Raw genomic sequence first — 23593 nt, forward strand, 5'->3', positions numbered from 1 at the left:
ACTTCAGAAATCTAAAATGGCAGTTCTCTTTAAATACGATTGATTATAAACGATTCCATGGTCTTAGACATGCTCTTACTAAAATGAACTTTGTACCTTCGATGCAGACAGTGAAAGCAGCTGTTCTTGCAAGGGTTATTTTCCCTGTAAACATCTTTGTTACAAGCATTCTCAATGGCTCTCGCCCTAACATCTGATTTGCCTTAGAAATTTTTCGTACTACTCATCGGAGTGAGTTTTCTCCTGTCCGGTCAGGAGAAACAATTTTCTCTACCCAGTTACAGACTTGGGTTGGGAGAAAATTTTGGGCGAGAGCTCTTTGTCCAAAATGAAGTGCCCAAAGTTACAGACTTACCCTTAAGAAGCCAAGGTGCTCTTTTAGCAAGACAAAGGACTGCTCTCAGGATTGATAATGAGTTGAGGTATGTCTTATGGCAAATGATCGGCTTACCAAAGTTTATCCTTGATCTCCCTGACTTGTCTTGTGCTCATTATCATCATCATCATTATTATAATCACTGGTCAACAATCCTAAGATTGGTTTGACACAGTTCTCGGCTCAGTTCTCCTATCAGCAAATCTTTTAATTCCTCCGTATTTCTTCTCTTTCACATCCTTCTTTACCTGTTCCATTTATTTTGCTTGAGGTCTTTCTTTTCCGTTTCTTTTCCTTTTCCATCTACTTACCCCTCTACTATTTTCTTCATCAGGCCATGCCTCAAGACCTTTAAGGTTTTTCTGTCTTCTTATCAAGGTTTTCATGAAACCTCTGGTCTTTGGATTACCACGTTACTAACTCAGTCGATTTGATACTCATCATTCTTCTGTATCATCACACTTCAAAAGCTACAAGCCTTAATTTTTTTGCTGTTGTTATTGTCCATGCCTCACTTCTGTTGAGAAGCATACTCCAAATATCCTATCCTATCAGTCCAAAAATTTATTGTTCATTTGTAATTTTTTCGATCTAACATTTTTCAAAACTTTATAATATTGACCACTGGTTTTCTTGCACTTTTGCACCGGCCATCCAACCTTATTGCTCTTGTACGACTTGCAAACACCTGAATTCTCATGAAATGATTGCTTTTGGCCTCTCTCTTTATTCCCTCATCAATTATGCAGAGTCATGTTTTATCTGTCTCCATACCTTGAGGCCATAATACTAAAGCAATGTAAAGTGGAGCCCTAATCTTTGAAATGTGACAAGGTGAGCACTGAATGGAACAATTGACTCTGTACGCAGTCATGTGCATGGGTGCAAATTTTGCACAAACGTGAAATTCATAATGTAAAAATAATTTAGCTTACCCAGGATTCAAACCTAGGTCTCACAACTGCTGGTCAGGTATGTAAATTAGCACGCGTGACTGAATACAAAGTCACATTCTACATGCAGAACCTTAAAAACGTCCATTGCTGAAAGAAAAGACGCAGGAAGAAAGCACATAGAAAAATAGTTTTGAGATGTGTGTATGCATGCTGCATTTGAAATTGAAAAATGGGAAATTTTGCACATTTTCAGTAAATTTCTTGGTTTTTCTCCGAAGAGATTTTGTTTTGGTACAGCATAAAAATGTTGCTACTTGTATTGGTTTATATGAAAAACGAATGCGTCTTAATGCATATAATATCTACTGATGGTGCAAATTCATCAAAATCTACAAAAATAGGCAATAGGCATCTGTGTGTTTTTGTAGATGCGAACAAGTTTGTCACAGTTATTAAGGTTTTGCTGTGCTGACAGAGGCAGTATAAAACTTTAGCTTACGAACATCTGACTAAGGAGCTTTCGGAGCTAAGAACATCTATGCCCAATGGAAAAATTCAAGCCTGCCCAAAATGTGAAATTTAGTGCTTTTGGAGCTGAACAATATGGCCTGCGGTGTTGTGTGCCAGTGTGGAGATCACACTTTGGGGCTTACGCTTGTGAAAAAATTCCATGGCAAGAAGAATTTTAACAATATTATCGTATTTTATACGATATTACGATATTTACTCCGGGGGCACACATTTGAAAAGTTACTTAATAGAAAGGGTAAGAAAGTATGACTGCTAAAGTATCGCAAAACTGATGAATGAATTTTTTAATGGTTAACGACTGGCAGTTACTGATTAACTTGATCAGCTGATTAGTGGAAGAGAATGTAACAGTAAACGGTGATATCCCGCCCTTCCTACTGTTATTTTCTCTTGTAGCAATTTTCAACATTGAGGGTATAAATGATGCCCTGCATATCAGCCGGATTTTTGACCTGCTACGGTGCAACCTCGATAAAACGAGACCCCACGGTGCTCAAATAAACACTCCTTATAGCGAAATGTTGCTTGACCGGAGGTGGAGCAAATAATATTAATATTATTATTAATAAATAATAATAATAGCCAATATTGCGAACAGCTATGCAGGAACAGGAGTGGTGCTGCAACAGAGAAATTTAATTAAGCTAAGTGTTTTCTTAACCTTTGTGCAGAGAAATTTCTATCCGATAGACGTAAGCATAAATGGAGACAAAAGGCGATGTTTTTTTGCATCACTAAATTTCCTTATTTAAATAACAACTAACTATTCAAAGAATTTATAAGCACCGTGATGAATAAAAATCTTGCACAGCATTGCTTTGTCAATCATTACGCCAATGCACAACTGACAAAGGCATTTTTCGATGTACTTAGTACATTTACGTGATCATTCTATTATTTTGGTATTTTCTGCTGAAAATTCAAACATTTACTGATAAAACTATCACAGTTATTTAATGCTTCAAATGTTTCCGTTTGTGTATGTTAATTGTTCCTGTACGTTACGTGGTAGTTATGTGAAATAACGTATCGCATTTGTTTCTGTAGATGAAAACAGTGGAAGGTGGTAGAATGATCCTGCCTCGGAAGACTTTTTCTATCATCAATGTAATATCTTCATTACCTACGGTAAAAAGTTTGCTAAGCATGTATAATGATCTGATTAAAATTGACGTTGTTTCAAAAATAAGTTCCATTTTCATTGTTACGCCCGAGTCGTCATTGAAATAATACTCTTGAGTTTACCACGGCACTTTAATAAAAACGATTTGAATTAAAATTGGTAATCTAAGAAAAGATATTAACGTTATATTATTGCACAAAAAATATAATGCTGATATTATGTTGATGTCACTTAAGTAAAACAAAAGCAAGCTCCAAGAAACTGCGACCAATATAACTCACATGGGTTATTTGCGACAAAGAAACGGAAAGGTATATGCATCTGATGGACCCTAAGGCCAAAACAACTTGCGAGTATGAATTTATTGATTTCACATTCTCAATAATGACTGAGAAACATGAAAATAGGAATGCAGAATTTTTTTAATTAAATAAACTAAAAGCGCAGCATCAGCTCTTCACATATGACATCTATGGTGGTGCCTAATGCAAACGACATGGTGCCAAACGAGAGTCAATTTTTCTGCGAGTTCTTCCAGCGGCTACCAGGGGATGGTCGGCCGCCCAGGTGACGGGAAAGAATGCCAGTACGACTCCAACCTCTGACACGAATATTTCACCCTTGTGAATAGTACATTGTGATTGTGACTATTACTTGTAACCGCAACAGAGAATAAATATGTCCATCCGGACAATTCACGCTGAGTATCAATGTATCTTACATCCTACACCATCGCTAAGGCGCTCTACCTACCTCTAGAAGCATCATTGCAAGAAATACCTTGTACTGCAAGAGTTTTGTCGGGGTGTAGGTTGTAAAAGAGTTCCGTTTCGTCTATGTCATATCACGCAGGGAATAATTCTTAAGATACTTAGGATCGGAGTCCTTTCTTCCAAAATTTCAGGTTTACACTGCAGGCATCACCAGCAATCATGACGGGAGATAACACTTTGGTACTTTGAATTAGTATAACCAATCATCCAAACGAGACCTTATCTGGTCCTATTTAGGACTGCATGGCTGATGAAGGTTAAAGTGAAAGAGCTTTAGGTGGCAGAAGCACTGTGCTTGCCTTTTCTGTGTTAATTTCAGTACCCCACAAGGGCTCTCTTAGTGTTGATGATGGTATGTTGATAGGGTGGCAAGAAAATGTAATAGTTGCTTTATAACAGGTGTAGAGTTGACCTCCCCTTCATGCCACTTAGTGGGATGTATCTTAATTTGCTCTCAAATACATTGTTAGGAGTATGAACGTTCTTCATCCAACTGCATGATTAATGTATTTGCTAATTCCATTAGATCCAATGTTGTGATCTCACTTTGAGGATGCAAGATATAACCATATGATGGATGGATAGATGATAAGTCCTAGTCGACCAATTTGAAGCGATTGCAACAGCATTTTATTCTCATTTACCTTGAAGAGGATAAAGGTGAGTGTGCACCTGCTATGCACCCAAATTGGCAAACTCTGACTTTACCATTGAAGTTTGAAGGCATTGCACTGGCTCAATGGTGTGCAATCACTTGCAAATCCAGACACCTAACTTTAGTTGGTGCTGTCATGTGAAGGAATCGTAGCGTGCCTGAGCAAGAGTAATGGAGATGTACAGCAATTCCAGTTTTCGATATTTTTTTTAAAGATATGATTAACATGCTTTAGGATATGTGAACTTACACAATATTGCCTCCTTTCAAGGTCTGTGTGATATGTGGATGTAATACCATTGACAAACTGCAGCAGTATTCGGTTTTGTGGCTGCACTTCGGAATCTGACTCTTAATTAGCTGGCTGTCTGTTTGATAGATTATGAGGAAACTCAATAGCATTAGTCAGTATTTTTAAAAATATTGATTGAGAAGAATGTTTGTCTCTGATTGCAGGTGGTGGGGATGCAGGAATACAGCGGCATGCCTCCCCCAGCCAGGCAAGTCTGGAAGAAGAGGGATCCACGGATAGTTTTCCTACCAATGGGGAGCTGAGCGATGCCCTCACCTTAGCTCGTGATAAGAGCCTCATTTCTCGTGCCTTGGATACTATGGCAAAGGTTGTTGGTGATGTAAGTTTCCCTTGCGTATATATTACTGAGTCAAATATTAATGCAGGTCAAAGAAGTTTGCTCAGAATTTTTTAACGCTTATTTTTCCATATATTGATTCATTGCCTACTTCTTGATCTATTCTTGAAGAAAAACTCACAGCCATAGATAGCCCTTTCATAATGGAAAAGTTAAGTACAAGTTGATGATTCATGAACTTCTTCCTAGTGAGTCAATACTTCTCGTCTACTCCTCAGTTATGTGCATGGGCCTGGTGTGGTTTATAGTTGTACAATAGAACCCCGATCTATCGTTCCTACATAGATCATGTTCCCTCATTCATTGTTCGCCTTTCCTGGTCCCAAAATAAATTCCATACAGACAATGTAATTTTTTCCTGCATCTATCGTTCCACGAAATATTGTTTTCCTGCATTGATCGTTTGAAGATTGCGGTCCCGACGTATACTTTTCCTGCATCCATCAATTGATGAAAATGAGACGAAATATATACAATGTGTCATTTACAGCTAATAACGACAAGCGCACAGGTACAATCTTCCCTAAGAGATGGAACGACCATATGGAGAAGCTAGCTCAGGGCCATAGGATAGTAAAACACAAACATTTGCGCATTTCCCAAAGTCTGCTATCCCCCTCCATTCAGCATCGGTCCCTCTCTAAAGCTTTCCTACTCCCCAAATCAAACTAAAGGTCCCTGCTTGCGCAGGGTTCGAATTGCGAAGACCATAAATCATTAGCTTTGAAAGAAAATATCAAGTTACATGAGAACAATAGAAGCCTGTTTCATGCCTCTCTCTTTCTCACCCGTTGACCTTTTTCAGCCTACCTGCTTCAAAGTTCCATGTTTCTGGAGGTCAACTACTGCATGATTCGCCTATTAGCCCAAAAGGTGTCTAACAATGACTTTCGGCAATTGGTATTGTACATTAAAGTATAATACCAATATACTTTATTATTATTATATAATACCAATATACTTTAAAGTATAATACAAATAGGGTGGCTTCCTATTATTTTTTTATTGCCTTAATTGAAAGATTATTACTCCTGGAGTACGTATTTCACGCTTTTAGATTTTTAAATGACAATATCTATTTTTCGCGATTAAATGAAAAGTGAAAATTTTCAACCGCGCGAAAACGCGACGCTCAAGTATGAATGCCGGGAAATATCTCCGTACGTCGTATTTCTGGTTCCCCCTCCCGCCCGGTGAGGTGACCTTGAGGCGAGGCTTAGCGCTGATACGTCGCAGGCTGCCAGCGGGTAGCTGAGTACCTTGCTGAAAGGTAGCGCTTGGCTTAAATAAGGAGTATTAATACCTTATCAAACGAAGAAAACTTTCCGACCCTAGCCAGTTTTAGTAGGTGATTATTAAGACATGTTTCCCTGAGCTCTGTGCCTCATGCATGCATTGGTAACCTCAGACGATGTATAACTCCTATCCTCTCGTGTAGAAACTAGGTCCCTGTGACGTCACGTGGAGTGGAATCGCATGGGCGCCAATCTGGCCTTTTTCAAATGAGGATAAAATTTGACCCTTGCCATTCGTCTAAACCGGTATTTCAAAAACCAAATAATTTGTGTATTATGAATACACTAATGGTGGGTAACGAATCGCAATCAATGCCTTTCGTTTTCTTTGATGAAGGAAACTACCCTATTGCCGGTCATAAAGTCAGGTTTCATTTCATTTTTATTCATCTTCAGAAGAAACAAGTGAGAACTTTAATAGATGGACTGAAAATAATTGAAGAAGAAGAAAAGAATCCGGGCTAGAAGTGCATAAATATTGCAAAACGCCGTTGTTTGTTGGCACACGATGGTTGGGGTGGGGCTACCTGGTAAAAACAAGAAGTCGGATGAAGCCAAGGATCAGAAGGGCGTGCAGTAGGGCGGATCGGAAAAATCGATTTTTTTCAAATCCATCTGGCCCAATGAAAAAAAGTTGTGGGACCGATCAAAAATAAGGCCTAAAAAATTTGAGACCTCTAGGTGAACCCCTGACCCTCGCTCAAATGCAATTTATGGGGGGGAAGGTCGAAATTCGAAAAATATAGTATTTTATGGTTATTTCCTATAGATTTTGCCGAGTTACTGCCCTTCTAGGGCAAAATTTTCGTGCATTTTGACGTATCTGCCTCCGTTTAGCCACAAAATGCCTAATTTGAGACCGCGCCCGCGAAGAAAATATTCCAACGCCCACGCAGCGCCGCGGATACAAGAGCCGCAGGCCGATCCCCTCCCCTCCCCGCTCGCTTCTACCCCTCCCACGCCTCCAATACAGCAAAATTCATCCCGCGTATGCTGCTAGGAGGTTATTTATCTTTGATAATATAAATCGGAAGATGGTAGAAGGTAATAAAGGAAGCTTAGTGAGACGACTTGTCCCTTATTAGGCGCCTCGTCGGGGTTAAACAAATCGATGTTACCAACTTTTAGAGAAGTGATGAAATATTTTTTAGATCCGAGAACGCTGGAAAGGAGCCTACGGTCCATGAAAAGGCCTCTTGAGTGGCTATAAAGGTGTTCTAACTTCGGATATGCGCTCCAATTTCGGCTTTGTCCGACAGATGTGATTAAATAGATTTTGGGCGAAAGCCGCTTGCGTCCCCTCCCCGCAAGCCTCTCCCACGCGCCAAATGCACCAAAATTCACACCAAGTGCGTCTTACTTCGTTAGTCTAAATATTTAATGTTTCAGTATTGTCTGTGGAGGAACAATCACGAAAGAATTTTTCAATTACCTGCTTTCCAATCTGTATTTCTTATGTCAGTGTCATTCCTCGTCTTTCGCTCTTGTCAACAAAGTTTTGGTGAATTTCTTCACGAATCTCTCGTCCGTATCTATAATAAAAAGAAATATTTAACTTCAAATTTGAAAGTTCATCAATAGATTTTTGAAAATTCACAGCACTAAGGTCAGATGTAGCCGGAGATACTGTGGTCTCTCTCCAATATGTCATCAGCGAGTAGTCCTTAAAGTTGATATTAAAATCCAGCACTTTAAAAAATCTCGGATCGGCCGCCAAACGCATACTTGCAACAACGCAAATTCGGTCCTTGGATTGCCCTCCCAATGTTTATGCCGCAAATCTAAGTCAACTTAGTGCAATTAGCAAATAGACCTCTGTAAGGGATGAAATATGATTTGATGCTTTCCCGGCGAATGATGTGGGTAAACTCTTCTCGGGATTCAACGAAATTTATTCCTGATGATGAGCCCCGAGTCGGAGCTTGAAACGTTTGCCACTATGGAAAAATCAACCCGGTGGGAATCCCGAGAAGAGTTTACTCACATAGCCAGGGATGTTGGAATTATGCTTATAGCATAGGGATGATGCCTCCTATTTGGGCGGTATTCACCATCGCATTCAAATCCTTTTTATTTTTGTGTATCTAATTTTCACTCGGAAAGGAATCAAGAATCGCAGATTTTATAGCTTTTGCTAATCCTCCGACAGGGGGAGGCAAACCCAAAAGTGGGACCCTGTTTCTTCAACTAACATCACACATTCCCCTCTAAACTTGGATTGATAAGTGCTCTTTCCTTTTTTCATCAGACAAAAGTATAGTCTTTCACTCCATAAAAATGTAGCCCTTTGATGACACCCTGTGATACCTCTCTTTTCGTATTTACAATAATTAGCATCTTTTTCAGTCTACGTAAGTAATTCTTGCAAACTACCTTGGATGTTTCTTACGAAGTAACTTATTTTTGCGTCAACTAAAGTTGCGGGGACGATCATTGCTGTTTCTTGGTTCTTGCATATACCTCTATCACATTTGGTAGACGCATTTTCCACGCAGAAGTTCCAGTTTGAGTTTAGCCCTGAATTTTTATTTGATGAGGAACGTAGAGAGATAAAAATCGGATGATTTCTCTTCAGTTAAATTTTCTTCGGATGAGTTGATGAAGAAAATTTTTGATACTGTTTTCCCGCACAAGAATTGACGATGTCGACTCAACACTCTCCGACGATTCTCTTTTTTTTCCTCAGTTGTCGAGTTCCTTTAGGACTCAATCCAGCAGCCATCATCTTTAGTTTCGTCCGCTGGTCTCTCAACATACTTCTTCATTGGGGGGAACATTATGCTCCTTCTTGCACTTACACGCAAAAATATCGCATAATTTCAAATGTTCTTTCAAAAGTGTTTCAGGTTTGTACTTAAGCAAAAACCCTACTTTTGGCCTATTCGCATTTTCCGTAAGTTTTAGTATTTCCCGTTTGTACCGATAAATCCATTTAGTCACACACATACTTAATGGAAGGGAAGCGTCACCATAGTTCGCACACCCTTTAGCCACTCAAGAGGCCTTTTCATGGACCGTAGGCTCCTTTCCTGCATTCTCGGATCTAAAAAATATTTCATCACTTCTCTAAAAGTTGGTAACATCGATTTGTTTAACCCCGACGAGGCGCCTAATAAGGGACAAGTCGTCTCACTAAGCTTCCTTTATTACCTTCTACCATCTTCCGATTTATATTATCAAAGATAAATAACCTCCTAGCAGCATACGCGGGATGAATTTTGCTGTATTGGAGGCGTGGGAGGGGTAGAAGCGAGCGGGGAGGGGAGGGGATCGGCCTGCGGCTCTTGTATCCGCGGCGCTGCGTGGGCGTTGGAATATTTTCTTCGCGGGCGCGGACTCAAATTAGGCATTTTGTGGCTAAACGGAGGCAGATACGTCAAAATGCACGAAAATTTTGCCCTAGAAGGGCAGTAACTCGGCAAAATCTATAGGAAATAACCATAAAATACTATATTTTTCGAATTTCGACCTTCCCCCCATAAATTGCATTTGAGCGAGGGTCAGGGGTTCACCTAGAGGTCTCAAATTTTTTAGGCCTTATTTTTGATCGGTCCCACAACTTTTTTTCATTGGGCCAGATGGATTTGAAAAAAATCGATTTTTCCGATCCGCCCTAGCGTGCAGCCTTCGATTAACATAACATTTTTCACGCTCAGCACTATTGCCTCAATTATATTTAAAATATATCTATTAGAAAGGAACATTTCAGATAATAGACTACAGCAGACTCCTGATTATCCGGCTGCGGTTAATCCGGGCTGCCAATTATCCGTGCATGAGTTCATGGTCTTTCGAATTTTTCTGCGATCTTTATTAAAAAAATAAAATTGGACACAAAAGCACCAAGATATTTATTTACTTTTAATAAATACATACAATGCTACACCGGGCTAGTTATTCCCATTAGGATCTTATTTTATAAGTGGAATTATTTTATCAACTTTCTGACAAGGAATGTTTCAAGCTTACTTGGACGTCTGCTCGAGCATTGTAGGCGACTATTAGTAGCGGGAAAAAATCTCGTGATTAATTTTAGAAGTATCTTCTGTGGTTAATCATTCTTAAATTCAGAGAATTGTAACCTACAATCCTTAATTGTATATTTCATATCGCAAATGCGCAATTATTGCCGCGGCCTCGCATGCGGTTGAAATGGGCCCAAGGGAACCAGAGATTTTGTCGCACTCGGGCATGTTTACGCCGTTACCAGTCAAGGCCAAACTGAAGAGGATGGGAATAGTAAAAGTGAAAGCCGCGGGGGAAGTGGAAGTAGAGATAGCATGAGTCATAGCCAGGCACTCGCCTGCGTAGATAATTTGCCTTCAGTCCTGGTTTCCTAAAACCGCTATGGTGCGATGGCTTGATTGCGCGCCCGTTGCCTTCACAGGAGTTCCATGCTCCTCTTTTCCAAGCATCGCGGTGTAGGATTTGGCTCAGTGACTATGGATCTGCATCCCACAGCAGTTGCATACCAGGCAACTTGTGCGAAATGTGACTACTCGCTGCTGGTTAGTGTAGTTTCCGATGTTGTGCAGTGGTTTCGAAGCATTCGTGCAAACCACTTATCTGAATTGGCAACCTCGCAGCCACGGGTGCGTAGTTTTTGGAAACTAGGTATTATATGTAGCAGAAGGAATATGAGTACAATCACGTTATCACTGAGAATAAGATCGCGGTCGGGAATAAAAAGCTCCTAACGATTCCGGAAAGCAATCCAAAAATAATAGACAGTGTGCATAAGTAATAATAGATTGTTTTATTAATGCAAATTATAAACATTACAGGAAATAAATAAGAAGTTTCGATTATCAGTCTTTTCCGATTATTCGTGCTGCTTCTCCCTATGATTAGCCCAGATAATCGGGATTGTACTGTATTTTAGGCCTTAGTGATCGATCTTACAACCAATCACTGCACCGGCGAAAGCTGTTGTTTTTGGCATAACGTGCACATAGCTCTATTAAATACATGTGTACGTACTTGAAATTACGTTCGGTGGATTAAAAATCTTTCCATCAGACAGAAGTCCATAATAGCAGTGCAAATGCTGGGACGCAAACATTTTTTAGCTGGGTGGCGTGTTCCTTTAGGATATTTGAACAAGATATTAGTCGAATCAGCAATATGACCTGTTTCCATAAAGCACTAATATTCCTGTAAACATCTAAAATCTTGTTAGAATGCTTTAATGGATATCATAATTAAGAGCAAAAATCAAGTGTTTCCTGGGACATAGGCAACTTAGTCTAACAGTCCCGCATTGATCGTTTACCTGCATTCATCATTTTTTTCTTCCATCCCCTTGAAAAATGATAGGTCGAGGATCCACTGTATACTAACTATTGAGTGATTTTTTTTCCTTAAATGTTAAGATCATTTGGAACTTGTATACAAACCGGAATTCAAGTAACTTCAACTACTTATGGAGGTGCACAGCAACTTTTGCATTCTTTTTGTTTTACACTCATGAGAGTTAAGCTGAATGTTGAAGGTTGTTTGTTTAATTGATTTTTGTTTGATCATTCCATCCGCTAAATTCTCTTAATGGTATTTGATTTGAAATCAAGTGAATGACCCCATTTTTAATTTGTCTAATAATTAAAATTTAAGTTCATTAATTCATGTAATTATATTCATTAATGGTTGGGCGATGGTTTATTAATTATTATTTTAAAAATGTTTACCACATATTTACAGTGGAACCTTGATCTATTTTCAAAAATTTTCAAGGGGCAGGACAAAGAAAAAAACTACGAATGCGGGAATTTTTTGACTTTGTTGTCTGTGTAGCAGAAAATGCAGGATTTTGGCGATTATTTGTGATATTCGTACAGGATTCATTCGCACAGGAATTTAGCTGTTTACAGGAATATTTGAATTTTATGGTAACATACTGGGCATTTAATTGATTTTACTAATGTTTTTTTAAGTAAGGAACATGCCACCTTGCTAGAAAATGTTCGCACCCCGTGTCAGCATTTTTCACCGCTACAATGGATTTCTGTCTGATGTAAAAATTCTTATCTATGAAATGACATTTCAAGTTTGCATACTTATGAGAGCAATGTGCATTTTATGCTTAAAGCAACTGTTTTTGCCGATGCAGTGATTGGTTGTGAGATGGATCACATGGCCAAATATAGTCTACTATCCGAGATATTCCTCTCTAATAGGTGTATTTTTAATATAATGGAGGAAATCGTGTAAAGCATGAACAACGTTGCGTTTACCCTTTCAAGATGGTGGAGTGCTCTCCTTAGAATGCTGGACTGAGCCTCAAGAAAGAACAAATATTTATTTCGCAAACTGACTGAATGAACAATTGTATGACCGCTGTCCCTTACCACAAAGAGGGGCGAAGACAAGGGGTCGGGCTGGAGGTACCTGCTCCTGGATTTCGAGGGTAAGGCATATGTCTTCCTGCGTTGGGTCCCAAAACCAAGATTTTAAGTACCTGCGACCATCATAAAAGAGCAAGGAAAGGGATATTTTCGGCATTATTCATCTTTATAGGAAAATCTTCGATGGAAATTTTCTGCTTTCGTCTCCTGGGTCAAGAAATGTCCTGCCGAATCTTTCTGTCGTAAGTAGCAAAAGAGTTAATCAGCAGTGGCATGCCCACCTTATCCATCAGCTTCATCCGACTTCTTGTTTTCATCAGGTAGCTCACTCTACCTTCATGTCTACCATCATGTGCTAGCGGACAACTTAAGGCATTTTGCAATATTCACGCACTTCTACCCAATATTCACTGTCTTCTTTTCTTCTTCTTCAATTATTTTCAGTCCATCCTTTAAAGTGCTCACTTGCTTTGTTGAAAGGGCCATGGTCAGAAGGCAAATTATAATAAAAATGAAACCTGATTTAATTAAACCCACACTGTAAACACCCGATGGTTAGAAGTCAACCCACGCTGGAAAGTATGGAACCACTTGTATGAGGTGAAGCTCGAAACTGATGCTATGGCATGTGCAGAACTGACTGCTGAGGGTGAAGCAATACCATATGACTGCACCATGAAATTTTTTGCCATAAAGCGAAGACAACTTACCCAATCATTTCTAAGTGGCATAGCACCAGATAAGCAGATGAAATCAAATGGCTATTAGGGAGAAAAAAAATATCCTAAGAAGGTACCCCTTCACAAGTGAGATTTGTAGTATGACTCGCAGTGCTCTGTGCAGGCTTGGTAAGGGGCATAGCACAGTGTGGTGACGTGAAACACACATTTCCATTATTCTTGTGTAACTTTATTTTGGAGCTAATGATTTATGGTGTTCATAACATGAACCCTATGTGAGCCATGATCTATGGTGTCTGGTGCATTTTGGTTAGTTTCCTAGAGGAGGAAAGAATCAGAGGAGGTACTGAGGGCTGATCGGAGGGGTATAGCAGATTTTGAGAAATGTGCAATGTAGTTACTATCGTACGGCACTGAGCTTCTCCATAAGATAGTTCCATCTCTTTGGGAAGATTCAAACCGTGCGCCTGTCATCATGAGCCATAAATGACACATTGTAAATAGTCCGTTTCATTTTTGTCAAACAATAAATGTGGGAAAATAATGCATTGGGACCGTGAAATGATCTTCAAATGATCAATGCAGGAAAAGGATACCTTGGGGAACAAGAGATGCGGGAAAAAATTACATTGTCTGTACGGGACTTTATTTAGGACCAGGAACGGCTAATGATGAATGTGGGAAAACAATCAATGATCTAGGTGGGAACAATAGATTAGGGTTCCACTGTATTCATTTTGAATACTGAATTGGTTCCACATTTATATGTAAAGAAATAAAGATGTGTCTTCATTTTTGATCCACGAAAGTGCTCAAAGGTGGAAGATATCAAACTTTATTTGTTAAAAGGTATTAAAAAGAATTATTTTAAGTCCCAGAAGACAGCTATGCATACTTCATGTATTTAAATAATGTGGAAAATTAAATCAACATGATGCGATCTCAGGCAAATCTTCCGCATGCTGCCGACAGGCTTGCATTTTATTGATGTGACACTGTGTGTAGGTAGAGAATGCATTGAATTATGTATAGTCCAGTGAAAAAAAGTCAACTGCATCGAGGTGATTATTTTATTTGCCATTCATTTCCTACCAAGTTCTCAACTCTTACTATGATGTCAATTGAAATGGTCAATGTCTGCATGAGGCCCATATCAGAGGTCCTGCTGCATGTTTTTTCTTCCTCGGTAGCAAACTCTCTCTCATCCTGAGTCCATGACCCTCACCTTGGGTCTTGGTCCATTGCGTGCTGTCTGTTTCAAACCCACATGAGTCACATTTTAGGCAAAAAGAAGTTGGACCCATGCTTAGGAGGAGTCCAAGAACCCAATTTTTCATCAATGGAGTTTATTAATGAGAATAGGAATTCAAGTATTTTCAGGGCCAATGAAAGAAAACTATATGTATTAATCCAAAGGAAATGGATGTGAGAGTGGATGTATTATGTAATTTCAGTGGTTTAGTTTAATTTGCTGAATATACTTACTTTTGATGCTGTATTGCAGATGACCCTGGTAATCGAATGAGTAAGCTATAGTACTCGCAGAGTTTCTGTGCACTCTTCCCCGAGCCCAATTGCGTATGATAGAGGTGCATCAATTGGCTACTGGCAACCAATCCCGTTCTTGACTTAGTGCACACTGGGTATGAACCTTTGTGGGAATGTGAAAGAATCTCTGGAAGTGAATGCAATGCCTCGCTGATGCGCCTGCCATTAACACAGAAATCCTGTGGACGAGTAACTACAATAGATATTGTATCTAAATTTACTTTAATGTCAATACTCATCACTGGGGATTGAGAAGGTTATCTCCAGAGGCTCGCCTCCCTGGTTACGCTAACAAATGAAACCAAAAGTCTTAACCTCTTCACCAAAGTATTCCATAATACTGGCTGAATTTAGGCACCAGAAAAGGAGAATTAACCGCACAGAAACTCTGCAAACACTATAATCCTTTTTTAATAATTGCATTTGCTATGCTGGGACTTGTTAAAAGTTTTATTTCAAGCATCAACTATGCTTAATAATTGCATTAATTTTTTACAGAATCTCAATGGAGGTGAATCACTTGGTATAGGCGTGGACTATGACAGTGAGGCAATATTTGAATTGGAAGGACCAATACTGATGGATCAGCACGTTAGCTTTAATCTTCAGACTCCTAGCCCCATGCCAGCCTACCTCAATGTGCACTATATTTGTGAGAGTGCATCACGGTTATTATTTTTATCAGTTCATTGGGCAAGAAGCATTCCTGCATTTCAACTTCTCAGGTAAATTGAATTTTAAAGATATTAATGTGAAGCCTTTATGCTCTGTGGTTATTCATTGCTAATTGTCTTCCATTCTACTTGGACAGTTGTGGGTACTTCATCCTATAAAACGTATCATTAATAGAATTTGGAAAACCACTGTATATGAAATTTTTTTCAGCTTAGGACTTCGCGTGATCATTGTTAAAAAAAATTGTCCGAAGTCTCATTACCGTCAGAATTCGCTGTTAGTGATTTTATAGTCATCTGGATGAATACCCAATTTTTGCCCAGAAAAAAAATGAAATGACTCAAAATTTGTCCTTGGATTGGGTTGTTTCACTTATTGCCTGAGGTGTAGTGTATAATAGGCATGAGTGCTATCAACTTCTTGTGCAATAAAATTTATGAGAGTGAAATCAAAGTATACTCAGATGTGTTCCTGCATTGGAACTGATGAAATGAAATTCATTTAATTGAAAAATTTCTCATTTAGGTATTTCTTATGTGCTTTATTGCTGTTCATTTGAGTATTCAAAATATTTCTAAATGTTGAGTGAGAAATAAGCTTCCTTGAAAATACCCCGTGTGGACTAGGAATCTAACCTCATACCATATAAGTGTTTGGGAAAATGTTGAGCTCCATTATTTATAAGGGATTCAGATGATAATGATGAAGGATTCAACAGAAGCCTTTTGGTATGGATTGCTGGTCATCCATTTGCTTTTCTGATGAACATTAAAGTTCAGTGTGCTCATCTAACTTTTAGATAGTATTAATAAAAATCTGCAAACAGGGTCGTTATGAGAACATAATCATGTCAGATATTTAGCTATCATTGTCATATCTTGTTGTTGTAGCTATTTGTATTGGTTCTGGAATAGGCCATTAACCGAGTGAGGCCATCAACCATGAAGAATAAATAATAATAAAAAAACTGGTGCTGTTTACTGTCTTACTTCAAAATTAAACCGTAATAAAGAAAAAATAATTAGAATTACTGTTTTTAAATACTAACTATTAAAAGACAGCACAGACTGTGTTAAAAGCTGGCAGTGTTATTTCTCTTGATTAAAATATATGCTTCATGAAGTTGCATTTCTTAAATAAAAAAATGAACCTGTGAAAACTGGGGAATGACTAATCAAGGGATAACTATTTATTTATAGGTACAGTATTTAGTATACAATTTTCTCTCTAGTAGCATAATTTTTATTTCACTGAGTAATCACAATTTTTCTACCTATGAAACGTAAACAAAAAGGACCCATTTGTACCTCTGCAACGAATCATATTGTGTATGATTGACAATACCCTTGTCAGCAAATGGGCTACAATTACATGCTCCAAAATCATCTTACTATTTAATTTTAAAACTTTTACTCAGATTTATGTAATTCAATTCGAAATGAAGTAGATTTTTTATTTATTTCATTGATGATGTGCAGGAAGCTATTCTGGAATAAAATAAACCTCAGGATTAGTCAGTTCCATTTTTATCAGTTTCTTTCTTAATTTTTTGGCTCCAGTTCTTCATTTAGCTCAATTTTCATAGGGAGGAGGTTAATGTCTGATTAGTGTGCTTATCTAGGATAATATTAATTTCATGTATGAGAAATCTTCCTTTTCTCTTCATGATTACAATGCCCATCCTGAAGAACCTAAGCTTTTTGAATATGTGGTAGTGGGTTTACTTTGAATTGTTTTGTACCATTAGAATAATTTTTTACTCTTAGGGCTAAAACATGGCGGGCTCTGGAATTTCATGGGAGGAAATTGCACCCATTTCTCTCTCACCTTTTCAATTAAATTTGGCTGAACTGATCTACTTATGGTAATGTCATTAAAGTTCTTCACTCTATCATTCAATCTATATGTGGCGGTAATTTCTTGCTGCTGATTAATAGGGGGAGAATCGTATTCTGTGAACAGGTCACCATAATAACTGCCTATATTTCTTTAAAATTTTCGTTTGTATTTATGACCTATTTAGGATTGTAAAGCTGTTGTTACTGAAGTGGCCTTGGACTTTGGCAAGTGTTGCTTGTGAAAACTTTTTTGGACTTGCGAATGCAAATGGTGATCTCCACTGGTCAAAATTATAGCCCTTTCTGTTTACCTTTCCTGTGACTGAGTTATCCTGTGATTTGTGAAGAAGCCATTGGCGTACCATATTTGTTCAATAAATTGGTGGGCATGAAAATCTGATGATTACAGGCTGTCCTTGACTCTCGTACAATTTACACTTTCCTAAGTTCCAAATTGACTTTTTACCATAAAGCCAGACTTTTGAACGTTCGTATGCAAGTAATTTTTTGAAATTCCCAGGGTGTGTACTGTGCATCCCAACATTCAACTGTTTCATACGGCAGTAAATGCGGACAATACGAACGTATACGATCAATGGCAGTGTTGACGTTAATCCAAGTGATTTTTGTGAGAGAGACTGCCTGCTGTGGGCACCTTTATCAAGAGAAGAAGAAAGCTGTAGTTCAGCCATCATTGGAGAGATTTTTCTAAAAAGTCGACTAGATGCCATCAAACAGCTTTCAATAAAATTAATAAACAATAGTGCTTCTTTCTAATTCTGTTTTTCCGTTTGAGTGCTGTTTAATTCATGTACAACATTTACACCTTCAGCTACAATATTGCACGAAATACAGTGGAACTTGGTTAGTACGTTTCTGAAGGGACCACGAAAAATGAACGTACTAACCAGGAAAACGTACTAACGAGGAAAGTAAATAATAGCAGTCGGGGTTATTGCAATCAGTGAAAAAGTCGTCATAATTACAATTACTATCGGTAGTTCTCATAGGATCGCCTTCCTGAACTCTTTTCACATTTAAAATCAAGAAAATGAGCGCTACCATGAAAAACAATACCATGTGAATAAAAATCGCAATTTTTCATGGACATCCCGGAGACGATTTCATGATTACGGCGTCTATCTCCCGTGATTTATCCTATATATATTTACAGAACGAGGACGAGTGAAGCTCAGGCAAGCGAAGACAAGTCATTTTTCTTTCTCACAGCGTACTCGGAGAATATAACAACAACCCGGAGTAAGTCAACTGGTTTTTTAAACATCATAAAAATTGGGCAAAATTATATTGACTTTCAAATTACGGCAACAACCGTAGACATTGGAATGATACCATTTCGATTGTAAAATCGATCGATATATCGACTGATGACACGCAAGATTATTAGATTACGACGTAATTACAAGAAAATTTTATATTAAACAGTTGAAATTTACTTTCAAAATTTGTCTAATGTCGTCTGCTTTCGTTCCGAGATCAATCATTTTTAAGCTAAGCTTCGCGTGGAGATCCTGAGGATCGTCTGCTCCCGCAACAGTAGTCAAGTAAATACGCACGACGTCGAGTTTATGGAACAGTACTGCTTTAGATAATGTGGAAATTGTCTGACTCATTTCTTCATCATGATAACTTGTGCAATAGCAACAATTGCCCACTCACGAACTTTGTGCGCAGCAGTGGGCACTCCCAAGCGCTCCAAAGGCAGCAGAAGGCGAGGAGCTCGGGGTGGGGAAAATTGGGGCTTCTTATTGGTTGTAGTTTTTCATAGTCAGACATTCCCGAAAAATGGCCGCATTTTATTTTTCATCACGTCACAAGAATTCAGAAATGCATTTGGATAAATTACGATAGAAGAAAGAGATGTGGAATGAATGGAAGAATGTTAATGACTAATGATAATAAATTAAATCATGAATTCAGACGTTTGCGACCCTTAAGAAGACACTAGAGAACGAATTGCGGGTTGCGTCACGGCAAGCAATTGAGCGTACTAACCAGGAAAGCGCAATTTTTTCAAACGTACTAACCAAATTCTTTTACCTGTATTTTGTTCGGATGGTACCGGGACCGAGGGAAATCGCCGTACTAAGGAGGAAAACGTACTAAGGAGGAACGTACTAACCAAGTTCCACTGTATCCAAATTCCGAATGTCTTTGTCTTTTTAAATAACGTGTGAAAGATACGCGATCACAAGATGTCACCTGCTGAGGAATTTTGATGTGAAAATGTAAAGGTATCAAGAGCGAGAGTTCAACAATTGCATTTTGTTATCCTTCTTGATATATCTTTTTATGTATAGTGGATATTATTAAACACCGAAAGGAAGTTCCACTCAGTACCCAATGGAATTCTTGTTTCTTTAAACTTTGATTTAAAATTTCTGCATATTTTCGAAAGAAATTACATAAAGTGAGGAATTTTATTATTTTATCATTAAAAATTAGTTAATAAAAAATCTGCGTAAAAAATAAGGTTTTAGTGTGTATATTTCGCTCTTTTGGAACATAACCCGTAATTAGTATAGACCTCAATGGTTTGACTTTGGTACACGTTTTCAGGAACACATTGTGTGTGAAAGTCTGGGACAGCCTGTATATGTGATAATTTACTCTGGTTGATATTGTTAGCTGAAAACTGTCTTAAAAAGTTCATTACTAGTCTCCACTTGATGAAATTCCTAGTACTAGAGTGAATGTTGCTTATTATCTGAATTATGCTTGCTGATGTATGACCCTGTGGGTAATGTGAGTGAGGGTAGACTCTTTGTCATCCAGATGGCATCTTTGCGAAATAGCAGCACTATCGTTTGCTCTGTGCTGTGGTTGCTCCCACCCCCATTAATGCAACCCTTGCATTTGCCACACATTGAAGTCAGGTTGGATCCAACGGTGGGTCCCGTTACTGTCAGGGTCCCAGAATTAGCATTTGATTCCGCTGGGAGTGTATTAAGAGCGCATAAGCCAGAGAAAATTCCTTTGAAAATCTGTTTCCATTAATTTCTTTAATAGCAATGCTGATCTAAATTTAGTCATTAGCCTATATATAGAGAGGCTTGAATAATTTCTTTTTATAAGCATTCGTAGTCTCTCATTTTAATGTTTTGCCTGTCCAATTGCTGTGGAGGTAATCGAATATGTTAGTTAAAATCTATTAAGGGATTTATTTCCTTGGGCTGAATTGTTGCTATATTTGGTGTTGCATGTGATTAGCTTTGACTCATTTCACTGTAAAAAGCCTTGAATATAAAATAGAAGTTTACATATACTTTTCCCTCACAATTAGATATCATTTGCTGCACAAACAAATGATTTTTTTGTCTTTGTCAAATACTGTGGATAATGTTCAAGTATTTCCCACAGTTGGTATGATTTGCATGTGAATATTTTGGTATTTTATTTGTAATTGGATGAAGGCAGTGTGACCTCAGATGTTAATGTTCTTTCCTTGATTTTTGGAATTGTAATTCTTCCTTCTCGTGGCTGTTGAGGGCTTGAAAAAAAGGTGGTAAATCTCGGAAGCCATGCATCAGGTGACTTTAATGGCATCTCTCAGCCTGAGGCAAAAGATTTACTGGCCATACGGAGCTGGCATTGGTGTCATATTCTTTCTGTAATGCAGTATTTTTGTGAAGTCAATTCTCTGCTTTGCTAGATTCTTTCATTTTCTGGTAAACAATGTCATCAGAGTTTGGGGAGTCACATTTTTCACTTATTCATGCTTAAATTTGAGGGTGAACCATTAACCAAGCCAATAGAGGCTGAGGTAAAATAATAGGAAAATATGGATGTTTTCCATTTCTCTTTTCGTAAATATGTATTAAATAAGATAATTTGTAAAAATAGGCTGTCAGAATAATTTGGATGAGATAAACGGTGATGTTTCTGCTCAATTGTGGCGGAAATCAATATCCACTAAGTTAACTTGCAACCAAAATGGATTATAAATTGTTGACTGTGACAACTGAACTGTCTTTTACTTCCACATATTCCTTCACATCTTTACATGACATGAGTCACAAGTTGAGTTTTGAAAATGTGATTGAATCAGAGTTAATTCAGAAAATATTCCAGTTGAATTCTAGGAAATTCATCAAGGATGCAATAAATTATGTGAAAGATTATTGTGGAAAATGTGTCAGTGCCTGAATCAGTCCAGGAACCAGTTAAGTTTACTTATTATGTGTTGCATTTATAAAATTAATAGTGATGGGTCACTCCATCTCATATTATTCAGAAAAGTTTGAAAATGACGCCCACTGACTTAGATTTTTTATGAAAATTTTGTCACTAGACAGTATCATCAATTTAATAACCCATGTAAAATATTTCTGCTCTCACTCCAATCATTTTCCAGACTTTTTTGTGTTTGAATTGTATTTTTCTTGATCTATGTCACATCTGCAGGCTTTACTAATAATTATGCAAATTTAGTTCAGTTTGAGTGACAAATAACTGAGAAAATGCAGTTATAGTTATTTAAGTTTGTTTTTCCGTCGAAAATATTCTGTTAGGCTTTGTCCCCCTCCCCTCCTAAACAGATTTCTGACTATATAGCTGATTGTGGCTGGAGCTTACCAAAGCCACCCACTAGGATGTCTAGCGTGCTGTGGTAATAGAAGACAGGACATCGTCATTATGGGGAAATATCTTCATCTGCCCAACAAATGCTGTCTTCGTAATAATCATTGTTCCAAGTCTTAACCAATGGCCGTAAGTGCTGGTTTCTAAGAACCACGCATCCATGGTTTTGTGGTCACTGCCATGATTGAGCTCCTACATTTTTGATTAGCAAAGGCTGTGGATGCCACGAAAGCACAATCCCCGATGGTGTGATTATTGAATTGCATAATGTATCGGTTACCTATCAGGCAACTTGTAATTGATGGGACTGCATGACATGTTGCCAGGAATAGGGTCTTTGTTGGGGTGCAATTATTTCATGTATCATTGTGAAACCAAGGTCCTTGATGGAACCATATCGCCACCTATGATGCAGCCCGATGTTTTTTTTATATTACCAAGGCACTTATTAATTCATAGACTACAGCAAAATGAAGTTGAAAAATGACAGAGATAACTTATTTGAAAGTCAGTAAATTTTCAGTTGCACACACAAGTGGTTCATTTTTATCTGTTTCAAATGGTATGAAAAGGAAAATGAAATGAGTAGAGGAGATGGATTTCATTATTCTATGTACCATTTATTTTTACCACTTGATGTTTTCATAGTTCCTTCCAGCACATCTGACAATGAAACTATGTTTAGATTGCCATTGCTTTGTAAGTAAGAGGTGCTGACTGAATTTTCATGGACAAAAGATGGATCATATGCCTGTCACACGGCCTTCTATAATTATGAACAGTACATATGAGTATATGCTAGTCTTGAATGAAGTCTTTTGTTCAAATTGATGATTTTAGATAAATCTATTAGTTCAACTGTCACCTCTACCCATTCAACACATTTAGCACTTAGTATGTGATATGCTTATGGATATATGGAAGAATTTTAGATCAAAATTTAATTTTTTCAGATAAGACATTTCTCAGCACTTTTAGTCGGAGTCTGCATCATGTTGCTGAGAAACCCTCAAATGTTAGAAGTGTTAGCAGTATGTTTTATATTATTAAAAACCATTACTTTTTTTGTATGTGTTTTTGGTGAAACTTGAAATGTGCCTTCTTGTATTCTAAATAACAAATTGTGCCATTGTGCTAAGCGAGTCAATGTAGAAATCCAGCCTAGCTGTGGTTCACACTAGTAGCAGCTATTTCACTTCGAGAGGCAATCGGGTTGCAGCATGTCCCCATTTTGCGTGATGTCAGTCCTGTAGACACGCAGTATGTGTATGACATACAATGTGGTGTTAAGGAGGCCTCCGATTGCAGAGCACTCATAGGGAATATTTGGTGGCTTGTGAAACTCACTCAAATTTGCCATGATACATGATGGTAATGATGACAGTGAAGTAAACTTTTTTTAAACTGTTTTTGGTGAATGTGTAGAAGGCCTCTATCATTTTGGTTTTTGCTTAATACGGTGATAATCAAACGTCTCATGGTCCTATGTCATTTCATAGATTTTTCAAGTATTAATGTATTCTTTTACTTTTTGGTCTGAGAAATGTTCCTTGAGGTATCGTTATTATTTGTGTGTATTGCTGTGTTATGTATTTAGGGAGTGAATGCCT

At 38.0% G+C, this 23593-nt stretch overlaps 1 protein-coding gene across 7 annotated transcripts in view; it reads left to right on the forward strand.

Moving 5' to 3' along the window:
- Window positions 1–23593, forward strand: part of LOC124171764 (nuclear receptor subfamily 2 group C member 1-A-like) — a 77362-nt gene that overhangs the window by 39323 nt on the left and 14446 nt on the right. For all 7 annotated transcript variants that reach the window (XM_046551062.1, XM_046551060.1, XM_046551067.1 and 4 more), the window contains 2 exons: window positions 4811–4986; window positions 15367–15593. In XM_046551062.1, coding sequence (XP_046407018.1) covers window positions 4811–4986; window positions 15367–15593 — 403 coding nt within the window. The remainder of the gene's footprint in view (window positions 1–4810; window positions 4987–15366; window positions 15594–23593) is intronic.

The sequence above is a fragment of the Ischnura elegans genome, chromosome X (assembly GCF_921293095.1).
Source record: "Ischnura elegans chromosome X, ioIscEleg1.1, whole genome shotgun sequence".
Taxonomy (NCBI): Eukaryota; Metazoa; Arthropoda; class Insecta; order Odonata; family Coenagrionidae; genus Ischnura; species Ischnura elegans.